General features: G+C 38.3%; 1 protein-coding gene across 3 annotated transcripts in view; it reads right to left on the reverse strand.

Annotated features, from left to right (window-relative positions):
* Nucleotides 1-18,866, reverse strand: part of PLPPR5 (phospholipid phosphatase related 5) — an 86,095-nt gene that overhangs the window by 35,967 nt on the left and 31,262 nt on the right. Inside the window, exons 4-6 of one of the 3 annotated variants that reach the window (XM_069789335.1) lie at nt 16,197-16,373; nt 14,425-14,544; nt 3,636-5,829 (exon numbers count right to left, since the gene is read on the reverse strand). In XM_069789335.1, the coding sequence (XP_069645436.1) occupies nt 5,797-5,829; nt 14,425-14,544; nt 16,197-16,373 (330 nt within the window). In that variant the 3' untranslated portion in view covers nt 3,636-5,796. The other 2 variants (XM_069789334.1, XM_069789333.1) reach the window with 2 other exon arrangements.

Genomic DNA, 18,866 nt, shown 5'->3' on the forward strand with positions numbered 1-18,866 from the left:
TTGCCAGCAAGACGACAAGTTCCCTGTAGCTGCAGAGAATATGTATTTAGGTATAACATTGTTATTTAGGGAGAGATTTGTCAGAAAAAAGGGTTTGGTTTCTTATTTTTATATATTTATTTAGATCTGAATGCTGTCAGATGAGAACACTGGTGCAAAGAATTTGGTTTGGGGACTAAAACTCTTTACTGGGGCTTCTACTGAAGCCCCCATCTTAGAGGATGGATTCAGTAATTTCACAGTTGGAGATTACCATTGTGCCCATTCTTAATCACTTCCAGAGCATAAGAGCAGTCCTCTGCACGCAGTCCACTAATGAAGCCACTAGCAGGTGCATAATTTAGAGATTATTATTCTGCTGATGTAATCACTTCAGGAAGCTGGCTGCCACACACTGTTCTGGCTATATTCACTAGGGGAAGGTATTACAACAGTAGAGCTCCTCTGGGAAAAAAAGGCTTAGGACTTGTCCACACAGGAGACAACTGAGCAGGATGGTTTATCTGAATTAGCTAGAGATTTGATGTAGATTAGTTAGAATCATATAAAACCTCTGGATGCATACTTTTATTCAGAATTAAACTGTCCTAATTCAATTAGATTAGCTTACTTCCAAATGTTTTACACAGCTAGTGATAACAGACCAAGAGCAGAAGACATGTAAGGGTATCTAAAATGGTTTGCCAATGAACACAGCCACTCTCCCATTATGCCTCATGAATATCACATCTTACAGCAGAATGTAGTATCAAGGCCTGACAACTGGAACGGAAGAAATTGAGTTCAAGGACATGATAGGCAGAGAACTGGATGTCACCATCATCTTCAGAAAAAAAGTAGTCAGAGCCTGGGCACTAGCCAGTTATATTGCTTCCAGCTAGAGTGATCATTGAACATGCCTGGATCATGATATCCTTTTAGGTAAGTGGGAGCAAAGCATCTTTGAAGCTAGCCTTAATGACAGCTATCTTACCACCAACTTGTCTAGGATAGTGTTCATCAGACACTGGGGACAGGTTTCATACAGGATATGCTGCACTTCCTAGGATTCTTTACAGAGAGACAAGCTCCAGTATTGTGCAGGGAACCAAGTACCTAATGCTCTGTGTTGGAAGTGGACTAGGCCTTCACAATGAGGCAAATATAGGCAGTTTAGTATCAAAAGCAAACCTATTAGAGTCATACGTTGCCATGGCAATTCAGTGAGTGCTGAGGAAACAACCAGGCTTATCACACAGTCACACTAGGCCTTCCAATTCCCAGCCTGACAGGGTTATTTCTGGAGTGTTCACAGTTTCCCCTTCCCAGAACATCAGGTCAAACCTGGAAACCCTAAGGAGCTTTTTCAGCCATTCTCACACAATAGAGGATGACAAAAAGGCAACACTGCGTTTTAGTGGAAAGCCGCTGGTGGCCAACAGCAAGAGCAAATCTTGCTCAACCCTAGGCATGCAGCAGAGGTTCAAGTGGGCAGAGAGACTGTGAAACTTTCCTTCACTTTCCTTTGTGGAAGTCCCTGAAAACCAAAAGGCCTAGAAAGTGGAGGAGAAGGCCAAAAGCTGAAGCCATGATAGGTCCCCATTCATTTGGCTTTCCACTTGTCCAAGTGAGAGTCCCAGCTGCAGTCGTGCTTGTAGTACACTTCAGGGTGAGGGCATGGTATCTTTCTTGATCTGTCCAGTTTCTTAAAGGTACGTGAGGGTGAGACGGGGAACCAAAGAAACCTTAGCTGATATAGTAGATATATGAATGTGGATAAGAATTGTTTAATAATTATCTAGCTTATAATGAAGTTAAAGAAGTTTCAATAGAGGTAGACATGGCCCAAGGGGATGAGAAGTGATGTTTAACGCTTGCATTGTTGAGGCTGGCTGGGACAGGAGATAGTCCCTGATAAGAAGCAGCAGTGGCTCCAAGAACCAGCCAAGACCGACCTTGTGATTTGGACAAATGCCAAGGGACAACTGAGTCTGCGCAGGGACAGAAGGTTAAGAGTTCACCGTGAAGAAGACATACAGCCTTCATCTTCACGAACACCAGACGACCACCATAAGGAGGCACTGCGCAAGCGCAGTTGAGAGGAGACTATGGAAATGACTTCCTAGGGCTAATTTTAATATGAAGCGGGGATAGGTAATGCCTATGTATAGGCGTATCGCGAAACTCTGTGTATATGTAACACTTGACTGTATAAATTTAAAGTGAACTGCCAAATCAGGCACGCACGACTTTGGTGGGACTACCCCCTGTGCCGCCCAGCGCTGAATGAACATACCTACTTTACAATCTCACTGATTGTGGAGTCTGTTTTCCGCACGTCAAGGGGAGATGAAAAGTGCTGATGTACAGCAGGGAAATCTGGTGTGTTGGGGTCGAGTCAGTTGTCGGAGGCAGAGCCTGGTGAAAATGTTCTTGGTGTGCTTGGAGGGAGGTGCTGCAAGGCTGAAAGGTCTGGAGGTCTGCTTGCCCTTCCACCTGCAAATGCTCCTGAGTGTCCCCAAGGCCAAGGCTACGCAGATGGCCAGGGATGTATTTGATCAAAACAGACTCAGGTTATCTGTTCCTAAAATGTACTGCACTCTGCTTTCTGCATGGCAAGCCTCAGAAATACTGAAATTAGACCTCAGAAGAGTATAAAAAGCTCCCTACTAACAATGTGCAAATGGACTGTCACACTCACTGTGATCTTGAACAGCAACAAAATTAGAAGGCAAGAACAGCAAAGAAAATTGTAACTGAAAAATACCAACATTATCCTCTTTTAATACATATTGTTAAAATGAACAATTTTTAAAAGCTGAGAGATGTGAGCCCAGATGCTATCACTGTATGTCTTATGTAGTTCATGATTATGAACAAACCGCAGAATACATATAAGGGAATCTAAAATGGTATGGATATGAGCCCAGCTGGTGTACCCACATGCCTTATGAATTCCATTTTTAGAAACACAGCAGCATATAGCATTAGAGATGCTTCTTAAACATCTCATTTATAAATAGAATGGAGCTGTGTCACTGAAGGACACATAGAAAAGGTCCACAAGGATCAGAAAACCAGCTGCATTCAAAAGCACTGAAATGCTTCAACAACAGTGTTTTTATTAGGAACCACTCTGTACCAGAATATTCCCTGAATGAGGGATGATGCTTGTTTGTCATAGGCTCCTCACTGGCATTTTTTTTAAAAGCAACCACCAAAAAGCTATTTTAGTCAGAAAATGCCAACTTACTTTTGTTTTGGCAAACTGTTCCTACTGAAAGCATTTTCGGGTCCACAATGGAAAAGCGAAGGCCCAAGTTCCAGAGCAGTGGAGAGGTACAGGTGTGGGAGAGGTAAATTCTTGCCACTTCTGAAAAATCAGTCAAAGTAGGGTCTGGAGCTTAGCTGGTCCACATCCTGGGGACATTCCTTTACCAACAGGCTGTGGACTCTTCTGCAACACAGCTCTTCCTTTCCTGCTTTTCAATTTCACCAGAACCACATCTAAGGGAAGGTAGTTAACTGTGGGGATTCCTGGTTAATTGTGAAAATATATCATCAAATGCAGCTGACTTAAAATCATCATTTCATTATATGCACACTATCGACCAAAATATATCTACAGCAGATATCTAAAAAAAATACACTACAGATGAATGAAAAATTATTTTATTTAAAAATACATTATACAGCAGAGCGTCTCTCTTTTTGTTTTCTCACTGCTGGTTCATGGAGATATGATAAATTTAACCCAAATATTTGACTGGGAAAGATCCTGAGAGAGAAAGAGACCAGTTACAAGCTGATGATATACAGTACACTGAAAAAGAGTCATCTCTTTTAACATAAAAGAATCTCTTGGTAATCTTATAAATCAGATATAAAAATGCAGGTTTGCTACCATGCAAAAATGAGTGAAGATTTCATTTAAATCTGCACACAGAGATATCATTAGTACCTTGGACCCTACATAGGTAGACTAAGAGAAGGGTAAGTGTGCCTAACATGGTGATACAAACTTTAACCTACTACAATTCGTAAACACAGTTGATAGTCTAATAAAGGTGGATTTTCAATCACCTAAGTAACATTGTTGTAGCTAAGGGCTCTATTCTAGGATTTTTGTCCCCATTGATGTATTCCTTTATTCTCTAATTCTCAGCTTAGCACAATGACTTTGGGAGATACTGCACTCTAAAGTGACTTGGCCTTGCCCCATTTGCCAAGCGCTAGTTCAGTAGCTGTATTTTAGAGAAAGCAGAGGTTAAAATAAAAAGTAAAAAGTAGGTGTTACCTGGATGACTATGTGTGAATGCATTAAAATTCATCACAGAAAATATATACCTGGTTCTACAGCCTTATGTTTCAAACATCTTCTAACAATCATTAATGCACAGGAAATACACTGAATTATGGAAAATTTAAGGCCTAGACTGTTCAACAGCCTGTACTGAACATTACTATTCTCAATGTGTCTATAGTGCTAGTGTGGTATCAGCTGTTGCCAGAGGAAAACTTTCTGGCAGATGTTAAGCGCATCTTCAGCATCTACAATATTCAGATCCATTTAGTGCTCAGTTTTTGTAGGACAACTTCACTATGAATCGTCAGTGAGGCTGTCTTTTGAAGAGGAGTCTCAATTTGACTATTCACAGCAATAACAGAGATATAACATTGCCTGATGTTGAAGAAAAATCAATTCATCAACACTGCACAGACTGACCGAGGATTTTTTTGCAATAATATGGCCCTGAAACACAAACAGAGATAGAAAGATTTGTAGAGAGAAAGTCTGCCTGTTCTGGTCCTTTAGGCTGAAGAAAATTAATGAAGCCATTTTGTTTTTTCCATGAGTGCTCCAACATGAAAATGGAAAGTAGAAACTCATATGCATTTTTCTCACTAAGCCAGTGACCCTCTTCTTATCTTAGCACCCATTCTCCCAGCATAATATCAGGGTGTACAACAAATACGAGAAGATGCAGCCTTCCTTGAACAATTTGTTTAAACGACTTATGAGTAATACGGCTTCCCATCAGACATGCTGAGCTAAGAATGGAGCCCTTAACCTTTCATGGGGTATCATTAGTAATAAAGAATATATCAATGATCAAACTTTCTATATTATTTTCATTTCTCTTAACCTAGATACATATATATCATCCAAGACATTCAAGAACTACAAAACAACAATTCAACTACAATTATGTCAGGAAAATACCCAAATAAATAAACTTTTAATTATTATACAATACTTATTACAGTAAAAATTGGCATTTTTTTTTCTCTTCAAAAGCAGAAGCACCATTCTTACATATAACATACTGTTTGAATGATATCTTACATGGAATACAGCGTAATACAATGTGCAAAAAGCATTTTCATACAGAACATAATATTTGTCTATTTTTTATACACTGAAATTGCCTCAAATGGAAACAAGTTCATGCTGAATTAAAAATGTAGACTTTAAAAATCAAAGTAAAATCAAAATATGAAGTACTGTTGGAATAGGTACATGAACCATTAAAAACAATGAGAAGCCAAAATAGAGGGTATTGTCAGATAAATGTAATTAGTGCTCAGTTTGTCCCATTCCATCAAAAAGTAAACAGTTACTATTTTTGCTAGAAAGTAAAGTGACATTCTAATATTTAAGAATTCTTCAAAATGTTGGTATAATTTTAAAGATGTAAAAATCAAGTCAGAAATAAGACTTCTAAAAATTTCTTATTTTTGATACACTGCAATTATCGTGTGTGGGCTGTGAAAAGAGATGAAGTCCAATGGAGTGAATATACATCAGCGTCAACATCATGTGACTTCTGCAAAGGCCGTGATGTGGTTCTACGAGTTAAAGGAAAAACAAACAGATAAAAACCCAGAAACCACACAGACAGACATCAGTCACCACTGTGAAAATTTTTGCCTCTGGTACTTTAGGGACAGCCTTATGCTTGGAGACTATTGCAGGATGATGTAAATGAAACTGGTTTTCACTGCAGCGTTCTCACTCACTCCCATAGCAACTCTTTGTTAATCGCTGAAAGACTGGATATGTAAGTATGCTGAACAAAGTAATTAGGTGCGATGGTTCTACAATATTTTAGTTTTAGATGGGCTTTTCAAAATTAAGTAACAATGTGAATAACTGAGTTAGCTGTACTTTTATTGCTATCTTATTCATAATTTAAAGCAAAATTCCTAGAAATTAAAATGACAGTTTCTGACAGATTATAATATTCTATTTCAGTGTTAATACAATTTTAATGTTGCATTTTTTTAAAGATTAATTGCTCCCCATGAGCTCGGTGGCATAGAATCAAGTAGCGAAATGCTACAACAAAATTGCATTCAGCAATTGAGAACTCATTCAAAATTTCTTTTTCAGAATCACTACAGTGTCCTCTCCATTTCAAATGTTATTCTCCACTTTCCTTCAACAGGACGATTCTTACGAAGATGAAGATGTGTATTAGAATGTGAATATACTATGTGTGACTCTACACAGTAAAACTACAGCATCCCAAAGAGCTTTGCTATTTTTTCATGCTCTAACCTAAGCAAGTGCCTCTGCAAATGTTTGTTAGTTGAAGACTTAACTGCACCGTGATGTGCAGGATCCAAAGGAACTGTATGTTCCCTTTAGGCACACAGTACCTTAGACTGCCACCATTTTTTATAAAACATGCAATGTATAAAATTAATAAAGGGAATCTTGATGCTAAACCACGTTTGTTCCCCAGCACAAAAATGCACAGAGGGAAATAATACCATGCAAAGCACTACAGATTTCTCTCATCACCTCCCCTCCTGGAGCTGACCAAAGTCAGAAGAGAAGAGGTGTAAGCTGAAGAGGAGAGGGGGGGATGTAGATAACTCATGGAGAGTGGGATAGATAGATGTCCCTTTTTTTGCTAGGGGAAGTTGTTCCAAGTCCTTCAGAAAATCCCTTACCACTCACCATAGAAAGTGCTGGAGAGAAACAGTGGCCACCACACAAGTTTGGACTTGTCAGTTCTTTAAACTGTCTGGATATTTGTCTCTCAGTTTGGGGGGGGGGGGGCAGGCATCTTTGATTTTCACATTACAGAAAGGAATTTAGAAGTACCCTGAGTAGAAGCACACGAGAGCTACCTCTTGTTCCCCCCCTCCCCAAACAAGGCTGGCAGCTTTGCTCCCTCTCTCACTGTGCCATAACTGTACAGTGTCCAGGAGGAGGAGCTCTCTTTCCCCTGCCCTATAATATGCATCTTAGCTCTAGCAATGTTCTTGCTGTATTTTATGACAGCTTTCATAAGAGAACACCACCAAATAGTAAGCATCTACGTACATTCTTCTCCAAATAAAATGAATATATTTTAAATAAATAACAATGATTAAACCATAGCCAGCAGATTTTTTAAGAAGCATTAGAAAAAAAAATGAATCAGCGTGCACCTTTCTGTGAAGATGTTTTCAGTAAACAATATTGGAAAATATCATTGTTTCCAGATTTCAATTCTGCAGAATCAAAGTAAAATTAGATTCCTAATTAGAAAACAAAACATTAACATTTCAAAGCATTTTAGTTGGCTGGCCATTTTCTGCTTTCAGTACAGGAAAGACGATACATTGGGCAACCTCAATGACTCTGTAGCTGCTGTGTGGCTAATATGACATTTTCTTCACAGTATTTACTTTATTTTTCCTTATTTAGACCTGAAAATTATCCTGTCAAATTAAACTAGCATCAGTCTAAAACTATTCACTTTGTTGATAAGTAAGATGGTTTAAAAATGAGGAATTGGAGGAAAAAAAATTCCTTGTTATTTAATCTAATCAATTCTTTGAAGTCCTGCTACATGCTATCCCTTTCTTTAAGCGACACACATTTGTCTGTGACGCAGAGAACCAAATGCTCTTTCATGTGGCATTAATTCAGGACTGGGTAACTATTACTTAGGAAAGGAGAATGTGGTTCACACTCCTGCCAGCTATACTTCCAAAATGAGCAGGTCACCATCCTTGGAAGGACATGCAGAGCATGGGATATAACACCACAGAAGAAAATCCCCCTTCCTCAATAAACCCTCAGAGAGAACTGCTAAGCTACTGATTGCAGACCTATTGATTTGGACCCTAGTGAAGGCTCGTCAATTCATTTCCAATGCACTCAGCAGGGTGATGCATAACTAGGTCAAAATTAATCACTTGCTGATGGCAAGAATCACTGATACAGATTCATGCAACTGTCTGGGTATTCATGCATTTTCCTATGTTATCGTCTCAGGCAAAAGTACAAATAAGTTTGCTGAGACTCTTTACGGGAAAAAAAATAAACGAACAGCATCCCTCTTGAATAAGTGCATTTCAACTCTCTTACTATGCTCTTTACTTCTGCTAGATTTACTGTGACAAAGTTCAGTGTGAGATACTAACCACTGTCAGCAGATTCACGCAGATGCAGGAGACAAGCAAAAAACCATGCACAAGACCTCAGCTTCTCCAACTCCATGGGAAATTATTTTCCCTACAGTAATCAAAAGAATTAGAATATGCTGAGGGTCTGCTCAACAACAGCAGTTTCACAGACAGGCACGCCAGCTTTTGTATTGTTCATTCTAAATTGACAGTATCAGCTTGGTGTCAGCACTCCATGAACAAAGCATGCTTCGTAACTGCGCTCTCACACCACTAACAGAAAAATGAAAGCTAAAGGCTAAGCCTTGAGTGCAGGTTTCTGGGGGGAAATGATCCATACCTATATATCTTCTGTTAAGATTTTAATTAATTTCTGTTTATAAGCAATTCTATAACATTAAAGCATTGAAAAAAAGCCATAACGACTTTTTTGTGGTTTGCCGTTTTCATTACATATATGAAATATTTTTTACCTGAAATTTTTTTGTTCTGCTCTCATGAATACAGTTAGAAATATTAAAAAATAGTCATCCCAAAAAAGACTTTTCCCTTTTTGAAAACAGGAATTCGAAAAATGGTTTGTAGTCCTTCACACAGTAGTTTGTTAAAAGAAACAGAAAAATACTACTGTAGTAGTTGAGGCAAATGATAATTTATCATACAGCAATAATAATGTTATCATACAGTTCTCTGGGTCAACAAATATATTTTATGCTTTTACTGGATGAATCTCATTTTTAGAGAAAAGAATGAGTTCAAGTGAAATTCCCCACTTAAAACATTGCAGACCTGCATGGAACACTGCTGCCACACTGCCTTTGCTTCAATTCCACACACACTTATGTGTGCTCTTGCACACATACGTTTATTGACTTATATGAAGATGTTCAAAACGGTCCATTCCTGATATCCAAGAGAAGAACCTAATGATGCATGCTTTGAGGGAGTTTCATTGCAAAGGATCTTCTTGATTGTTACTAATACCTTGATTCTGTAACACCTACAACACATATATTTGAGGAGGTCACAATGAATATATTGTTCCATTTCCTATGTTTAAGCATTATTTTATCTGAATATTAGATGTGGTGATCACAGTTTGCATTCTTGTACAATCCCCCAGAAGTAAATTTAAGCACTAGAGTAGGACCTAAGTGCAAGTGCAAATGCTTGACATTGAAACAAAATTGCTTATGGTCTTCTATGAGCTGCCTCTCCTGGGTATGTGTTTCTGTGTGTGAAACAATGTTGTATTATATCTCCTTTAACATACTGTGTTATCAAGGGAACCATTATGACCACAGAAATCTGAAAACCTGCCTATAAGCTAATGTGAGCACATGGACTCTAGTCAAGCCATCCTGGAGATACACATACATGTACTAAAACACTGTACGGAGACCTGTGTACACTTTTGGACATCAAGCACAACAGTTTTTGGATACTTCTCAACTAAAATATTTTGAAGCAATGGGAATATACACAAAACTTCTCCCCCATTTGCCCACAGTATGATAAGCTAAAACATCTTCGTGTTTTGTTTTTAGCCTGTGAATTCAGTGACAGGTGATCAGTCTCCCTGGAGAGCCCCAGGGATCAGACTGGATGCCCTAGGCCATGCTGTGTGCACACAAGTGCACATAGCAATGAAAGACTTCTTAGTACCAAAATGCTTAAGACCAAGGAAAAAGCAGTAACACTGAGAATTAAAATTAAAAATACCCTTTTCTGACACTGTGAAGCAGCTGTTCTATGTCTTGTAAATAATCAAGATGGAGTAAGTAGAAAAAACTTTATACCTTAAAAATAGAAGGGGAACTCTTCCCCAGTCTTAAAATACTATCAGAATCCATTGTAATACCTATACTTACTATTGTTAAAACGTTTTATCACCACCATTACCTTTGGCACATACACAATAGGACAAGAATTACAGTGTCAAACTCAAAGAGTTTTTTGAGAAAATTAACCCTAATAGTCACTAGCAATTGGTATGATAGGCAACAAGAATGTCACATATTATGAGAGGAATTCCAAATACTTATCACCATTAAAACGTCAAAAGTGGGGGGAAACACCCTAAACTATCTGTTTCTAGTTCACAGTCATGCTGGAGAGTCAGTCCTATGGGTGGAGTATAAGAAACCTCATTGTAACAAGGATCGGTGACTCTGGGGACACAAGTAGCACTATGAAGGAATGCCAAGCAGAGACTTTGGGGATAAATGCAGCTTAGCTGTCAAAGACAGCACTGCAAAGAACCCACTGTGCAAATAAGTAATATTGAACCACTACAGAAAGCACTGATGATCAGACACGGTAATAATCTCATCCCACAGGAGATGAACCACAGTGCCTCTCCTAACCCAACACTTCCTTCTAAAATCTCTTGCCTCAGTATTCCATCTACTGCTTCAATTAGTACTAAAATGCTCCATATCCCCCTTTGTATTTGATTTTTTCAAAGCTAGAATGCTTATTTAAAAAAAAATAAAAAAGCTAGGAGAGTCAGCAGCTACTACAAGATGTGTATGAGCCCTGTATAAGCCCTGGCCAGTTTCAGGTGACTTTAGCATGAAATAATGTCAGTCTCCCCTGAAACAGAAAAAATAGTTTATGACTGCAATGTATGAAGCTGAAATTTAAACTCTTCTAGGTACCACTCAGAATACTGCTATTTCCCAGTAACTCTTGCAAAAGAACAGGACTCCCTAACCTTGACTGTGGTAGGAAGAGAGCCTCCTCTCTGTAAGAGAGTGCCAGCCAACTGAAACACGAATTGTCTTGTAAGAGATGAAGAAGGTCAGAGACAGGAGAGAAAAAGGAGCAGAGGAGTGAGTGATGAGGTTTCTTGGCTTTCATTCTTTCCATTAATTTTGAGGATGAATGTAGTTAAGGTGAAAGCAATAAGTCTGCATTGCTGAGCCAGCTCTGGCAAGGGTTCTTCAAGGAGACTGCAACTATGGCTCATTTGAGTGTGTGAGAAGTGGGTACCCATGCAGAACAGCTTAATCATCTGCATATACCACAATTAAACAGAAGTGTCATGCAAACAGTGATCTACCCTTGTCATTAACCAGCAGCAGCTCAATTCAGAATATTACAAGTACACATATTCCTATTTAAGTACACTTCAAATGTAGCTCTTGACCTCCACCAAAACTCAGACAGTGGCAGCGCAGAGAACATGCCAAGCATGCCAAGAGCATTCGTCGTCCAGCAGGAAAAAGCACTGGAATAGCAAGTAGCAGATCTGGAAACACAAAAATAAGGTGCTTCCAGGTCTGTGTGATATACCACGTGCTTAATCATTTACGGGTGAATTTATAACAAAATTGCAATAAGTGAGGTCCCATCTGGTAGTCATTTCTAATTAAATAATTCTTTAAGACAGCTCACTCCCAGATACCCATATAGTTATTATTTTTAAATACCAATAACAGAGTTCCATTGCTTCATGCTAGCACTGCCTTAGCCCATGATAACTTCAGTCAGTCAGGATTTGTGCTACTCTTAGTAGCTAATTTCTGACAGTAAACTGTCTTTAATACTGGCACAGGAGCTTGCAGTCTAAGAACAAGGAAAAACAGATTTAAAATAAGCCAAATGTAAATGTATGTGCATTCAGAATAGGAAACTAGAACAGCCCTAACTGAAATGTAGTGAAAAGTAACTTGCACGTGGCTAAAGCAGGCAAAGGCAAGTAGCACACACATTATTTAGCACCCCTCTCTCTCCAGAGGAGAACAAAGGATGTAAAATAAGAAGGGAGTTAAAAAGTAAAGACTAAGTTAATCATTCTTGTAGTGATGGTAGTTAATTGAGATGGTTCAATTTAGACCTTAGTTCCATGTAAGTATTATTCTTAGTGCCTTTTTTTTAACAGGGTCTGGCTTCTATCTAAAACTTTAGACTAAACATTAAAAAAAAAAATCCACAAAAACTCAACACCTAAAGCACTCACATGTAAGTACCTTCTTCATCAATTATTTGCTAATTCAAATTTAAACTTTCTGAGAGTGGAAACAGAAGAAAGCATTTCCCAACAAATAGCAAAGTCTCCATGTTATCATCCTCCCATCTCATCTTCTCTGTCTGGAAAGGAGAAAGGCTTTGCAACATAGACAAAGATGAACCCATACACTGAGATCTCACCACATGTAAACACCCTGTGGATAGTCCCCAATTTCATCATCTAGAGAGAAGTTCCATGACAGCAAACAGCTACCCTCTACTGCCATAGGAATATGGGTTCAGAAGGAAAGAAGCTCATTCATATAATAGAGTCCTAGGCAATTCACAAATGGTAGAGGTCATCCTCAAGCAGAGCAAACATCATGCCTGCCACCACCCTTGCACACTCTCCTATAGCTTTCCCCACAACATCTCAATCTTGCCTAGGCCAAGCTTCAGGAAAAGAACATTGTTCGTCATGAGCAAGAGGGCGTCAAATCAGGTAGAAACGCTATGTTAACATGAGGTCTTTATCCCCAGAAATAAATTAAAAATTTCAACAGCCAGAGAATGTACATTTATTACCTATGATGGCTTTTGAACTGCCAAAATGGCTTCTACTGCAGGAGAGCCTAGCATGTAAATAAGACATGTTCTTATTAATGTGGTATGTCCTAGGCCAACTGACATCTTGTTTTGTTTTGACATTTTACAGAAAGTTTACTGAATGGATTATTTTGAAGATACACATTCATCATCTAAATGCTTGCTCAAGCAAATGAGACTCTGACCTCCTTATGACAACATATCAGGAGAAGTAGCTTAGACACATTTGGTTCAAAAAGGCATGTTAGATCATTCTGAAAAGAAATCTTTCTTTCCCTTCAAGGAAAGGAATAACAAACCCAGGGCTAGCAGCACTGCTTACTGAAGGACAACTTCCACCACTTCCAAGTGACTAAGACAAACTGGGAAGTGGTTAAAAGCATTTCTTCTTATGCTTAATATGAAAATAATGTCAGGAGTAATTTGGATTTAAAAGAATGCCATAGAAACATACTTTTGGTGCCCTATCCAGTTTAGAATTGTTTACTATCTTCAAACATGGGCATAACACAGGAGATTTTAAGAAATAATGACAAATAGAGTCATTAGAAAAAGTAGGACTGCTTTCAAACTTCACATTAGTAGTTCAAACTTTCTCCATGGTAAAAATGCCTAAAATGTTTTCTTTATTTGGTTATACTGTCTATTTCAGTGCTTGCTTGCTCATAAAATTGTTTAGACATAATCTTACCTAACACTTACATAGTATAACATCATCTTCAAAAACCATAATTTTTTATTACAGGAAACTAAAATAAATTTTAAACACATCGCGATACTTACTCATGCAAACAGTCTTGGCATACCCAGGAGACTATCAGTAGCCTGTCCTAGTCCAAAATCCCATTTGCTTTGGCAAGAGATCATGGCTTTTGTGCAGTTACTATATGACCCATGTTACTCTCTATTACTATCAGGTTAAGCTGTTTGCCCTGCTAGCGCAGGTGTCAGATTCCCAGCATTTTCAAGTGGGTACCCTGTCCTGGGGCTAGCACATGCCTGATGATAAAAGTCCCACAGCTGATCCAGAAGGGACTGCATCCCATGCTCTACACTAGCCTGAGGACATACCCTGAAGAAATAGAATAATGCCAGTCGTACCTGAATTGCATAAACCCTTGGGCTCAGGGTTAGATTTTCTTCCTAAGCACTTCAAGCTCTACGGACTCTCAGCCAAAGCGTTAAAATTACTTGAAGAACACAGGGGAAGTGGGCCTCAGACCTACTCAGCCTGACTCCATGGACTTAGCAGTGGCTACAGCAGTAAATTGGACTGATATGTAGCAATTGTTCTTGGAGGTGACATGAAGTCTCCCAAGGATTGTCTCTGGATTAATTCTTCCCTTATTTCTCCTTGACTGCCATGTGCCACTCTACTTTAAATCTGATTACCTTGGCACTCTTGTCAAGATAGTTTGGGATCATCCTTCCAGGAAAGCTACATTTTATTTAATTGTTTTTTAAAAAGTCAGACATTACCTTTTCTAAAGGGCTTTCTACTCGGGGTATGCTGATCATGGGCATCTGGGCCAGATTATCCATATGAGAATGTTCATGTTCTGGCTGACGTCCTCTGAAGTTATTTACCACACAAACAACCTAGAAGGGTTTAGAAGATAAACAGAATAGCTAAGGAACAACTCATTTTTTTGCGCTTTGATCCTGACATCCATAATTAGGCAGAACTGACACCAGCTTTAGTCACAGCTTACAGTTGAAACACAGAAAAGTGAAGTTTTACAGAGGTTTTACAGAAAATCCTTAATTAATATTTTGAGACAAAAGATTTTCAACCAATTTGTTGTTACATGCATCATCTGAGAACCAAAACCCCCTCATATCTAAAAGCAAATCCATTACCAGATCTGAATAATAGTATACCAATTATTAGCAATGTCATGAATAGATGTCCAGAGCATGTACAGCAGAATATGGCAATAACCTTAAATTCCTATGAAGGGCCAGTACCATCTAAGTTTTGACCAGCAAAGACTTTCTCAAATGGAGAGTGAGAAAGGGAGAACAAGGCAAGGACCACCCCCAAGTTTGAACTAAACTCTAAACCTGCTCAGGGCAGCAGTGACTCTCACACAGGGATTTAGTAATGTGATATATACCAGTTTGTTAGTGTTTCTACTAATTAAGACACTCGGCTGAGCAGCAATGTTTGCCCATTGTATTTTCTTCAAAACACAACTAAATTTGATGTCATGCAACTCAAAGGAGTTTATGCAATATAGATCACAAAATATAAGAAAAAAAAGCTGGGACCGATTTCTATTCTGCCTTCCTTTGTGACTTTAGGGGCACAAACAGAATGGAAAAAATTCTTAAAAATGAACAACCAAATACAAGTCCTAGACACCTTGTGTGGAAGGGAATGTTTGGAAGTGCGAGCAGGTATATTTTAAGGGAGACGTAAAGCTGCCCTCACATTTCTCAGAGGAGTGAAAACACCCACCTCAGCCATCCCTGTGAGAGTTCTCACCTGAGCCAAGTTTTCAGATCCAAGAATCTTGAGATTCAAGAATCAAGCTCAAAAATGTTTTCATGGGGAAAAAATTCAAAGGTATATTTAGTACTATTACAAGCTGCCAGGCAGACAAACTTGCACGCAGTAAACAGCAGTGACTATTCCGTGCCATATTCTTGCACTGAAGTTATCAGTGAAGGTGATTAATAGATCAGTGGCAGATTTCTGACATAGACACTAGTCATTGTGAACTGTGACTAACAATCTGGTTTTGGAACACAGTTCCAGAACAGAAAAAGGCTAAACAATGATTTTTTTGATCCAGAATAACATAAAATTTCAGTGTAAACCTGAATTAGCATGAAAGAAATTCAATAGTTACTTTAAAGCTGGAAAAGAAATGCTACTTATTCTTTGATCAGTGTAGGTATCACTACACTGAATTTAATACTTTATATATGAAATCATAACTAGATGCTAGTCTGAAGGATATACACTTGCTTCAAGTGGGGCTTGATGCAAAAAACTATTGGTTGAAATGCTACAATCTGGTTCATAAGGAAGTCAAAAGAGATCATTTGATCAGTCCTTTCTTGACTTCACATATCTGAGTGTATGTAAATATAACTAAGGAAACGGATAATTAATTAAAAACAATAATTAGAGACATCTCTTTTATCACTTAGTTGTCTTAAAAGTCAAGACTACCAGTATTTTAAGAGATACAAAGTTACACACTGATTTTTTTCAACCATATGTGACACAGATACACACTTACCAAAAATACTGCTATAGATATTCCAATTATAAATCCTGCTATTACATCTGACCAGTGATTTCGATATTCTGCTACTCTGTTGATTCCAGTAAGGAAAGCCAAGCACATTAAGCCCAAGCACAGAACAGGTTTTGCAAGCCTTGTTCCTCTGGCTTTTACTGTGTTGGTGATATACATCTGAAAATTAGAAAGGAAGAAAGTATAAGACTGATGGATATCTCCCACTAATAGATGAATAAAATTGCTGAATTTTGTTTGAATAGACTATGTGTATTTGGCACTTTTTTTTTTGGTAAAGAAAAAAGAAAGCAGAGCACTAGATAAAGTCATCACACCCTTTTCTAGGGATATAGAAAAAGAATTAGATCATAAAGCAAAATTACATTTTATGTGAACCTGAAAAGCCCCCAAAAGAACAAGCAAACTGGACAATCCTATGCTATCACTCCCAGTCTATGTATTTTTTTTATGCAAAGAGGTAGAGACTGATTTTTCACTGTGCACTGTTGACAATAATAGAAAAAGATCTTTACGCTGAAAGGGGCTATATCAAGGCCTTATTTTTATTAGCAAATGCCTTTCTTCCTCATACACAATTTCTCCATGTGATTAACTAGAGATTTGTCAAAAAGCAGTGAAAATTGAAATAAAAGCCAGCATCTACTTTTATAAATAACGTGATAGTTTCAACCACTGCTGAACCAATACACCCCTGTACTTCACAGATGGTGACTGAGGATGTTTAGTACCAATCCCCCCCAGCACACAAAGCAATCTAAATGCAGAAACTTTTATGCATCAAACTCCAAGGAGTCAATCTGTCCTGCTTTCAGTCTAACTCTCCCTGTGCAGTACTACTGAATTAAAAGCACTGCCTGATGACAGAGCAGCTCTTCTGCCCTGAGGGTGCATTAGTGACTACTAGGTCTAAGCCAGCAATTTCCAAGCTCTGATGGGCTAATGGAAGAAATTAATACAAAATCTTTGAATTTCCATTCTCTTGAATCTTGGCATTAAGGCTGCATCAAAGTTCCCCCGAAAAATTATGCTTCAACTAAGATTTTTGATAAAAAAAGTATTTACTTTCTGCAGAAGATGTTTCTGCAATTAAACCACTGAGATCCCTAAAACCTTCACGTTTAGACAGAGTTCAAGTTTCTAGACTGAAGAATGCTAATATTTTCTATCGAGCTTCACTAGAGACTCCAAGTGTGCAATGTCATCACATTGAACTGCAAAGGGAAACAGATGAATCTGCATTGAAGAACCAGTACCTTTTTGGCCAACAAATGGGCAGTCCTTTGGGTTTTTTGTACTGTCTGAAACTTCAGCTGAATTTACTGGGTAATCAAAATGCTGCAATAATACAGTCAAGAAGAAGTTTAGGAAGTGTGGTTACAGTTACAACAAATTAAGTGAAGAAAGTAGCAGTTAGAGCTTGTCTGAAAAGAGCAACATCTGACAGTAATTTTGTTCAAAACACTAGCGACAGATCCATGGTTTAGAGGACGAATCAAAGCTTAAGCTTAAAATCACAGCAGAGTACTGCAACACATACACCTTCAGTGTACCTTATGTGATGAAGAGCAAAGTAGTAGAAAGCTTTCAAGTAATACAGACGGAGCAAAGGTTTGAAAAAGTGTTTTGGGGTGTATCTCCAAACCACATATCTCCTCTCTTCTTCCTAGACCATTTCAGAAATAGCGTTTCTCCCTTTGCTGACTATCCTTTCATCTTAGCTCCTTATATTTTTGCAGGCTTTCTTCAGTGAGTTACTCCTACCATGTGGAATGCTGATAAGACAACTGCAACCTTAATTTCCAGCTTTTAGCACCACTGGTTTTCTTCAAGCTACAGACAGAGCAGTGCACACTGAGTTACTCAGCAACACTCTATTTTAGTGAGTCTCATTGTACTCCTGGATACCACCACCATTATCCACATTCACACTACATGTAAGAACAACTGGTGCTAGGGAAAATATTCTAATATTTTGAATATACAGCAAGATCACCAAATTTCAAATACAACTTGGATGAAGTTGACACAGGGAAGTTGGCAGGAAGCTATCCTGCATTTAATTCTGCACTGGATACTACCACCATTATCCACATTCACACTACGTGTTAGAACAACAGGTGCTAGGGAAAATATTCTAATATTTTGAATATACAGCAAGATCACCAAATTTCAAATACAACTTGGATGAAGTTGATACAGGGAAGTTGGCAGGAAGCTATCCTGCATTAATTCTGCACTGTGGCATATTAAATCAAAATGACTACTGAGAAGGAAAAATCAACTCAAAAAGGAGTGTAGCTTCTTTAAGGGAAGTCTCGGTGATATATTTCAGCTATCTATAATACCTGGTCATCACCCAAGAAGATGATCTCAATTTTTATGAAGTCAAAACACATTATAATACAAATACTTGATTCTGCAGTACTTCAGTCAAACTTCAACTTTTAATGCAAAGCTAAACTGAAAAGTTCTCTGCAGAAAATTCTCAGAACCTTTTTACAATCAAGCAGGTCCTTCAAATCCCTACTCAAACCACTGAGTGAGCAGAAACAACTGCAGACTCATGCTGTGCCTCACATGAGTAATAAAGACCTCCATTTACTGAGTCCCTTCTTGTATGTACAGTCAAGGTTGGCATGCCCTGTCCAT

This window comes from Haliaeetus albicilla, chromosome 8 (assembly GCF_947461875.1).
Source record: "Haliaeetus albicilla chromosome 8, bHalAlb1.1, whole genome shotgun sequence".
In the NCBI taxonomy this organism is placed as follows: domain Eukaryota; kingdom Metazoa; phylum Chordata; class Aves; order Accipitriformes; family Accipitridae; genus Haliaeetus; species Haliaeetus albicilla.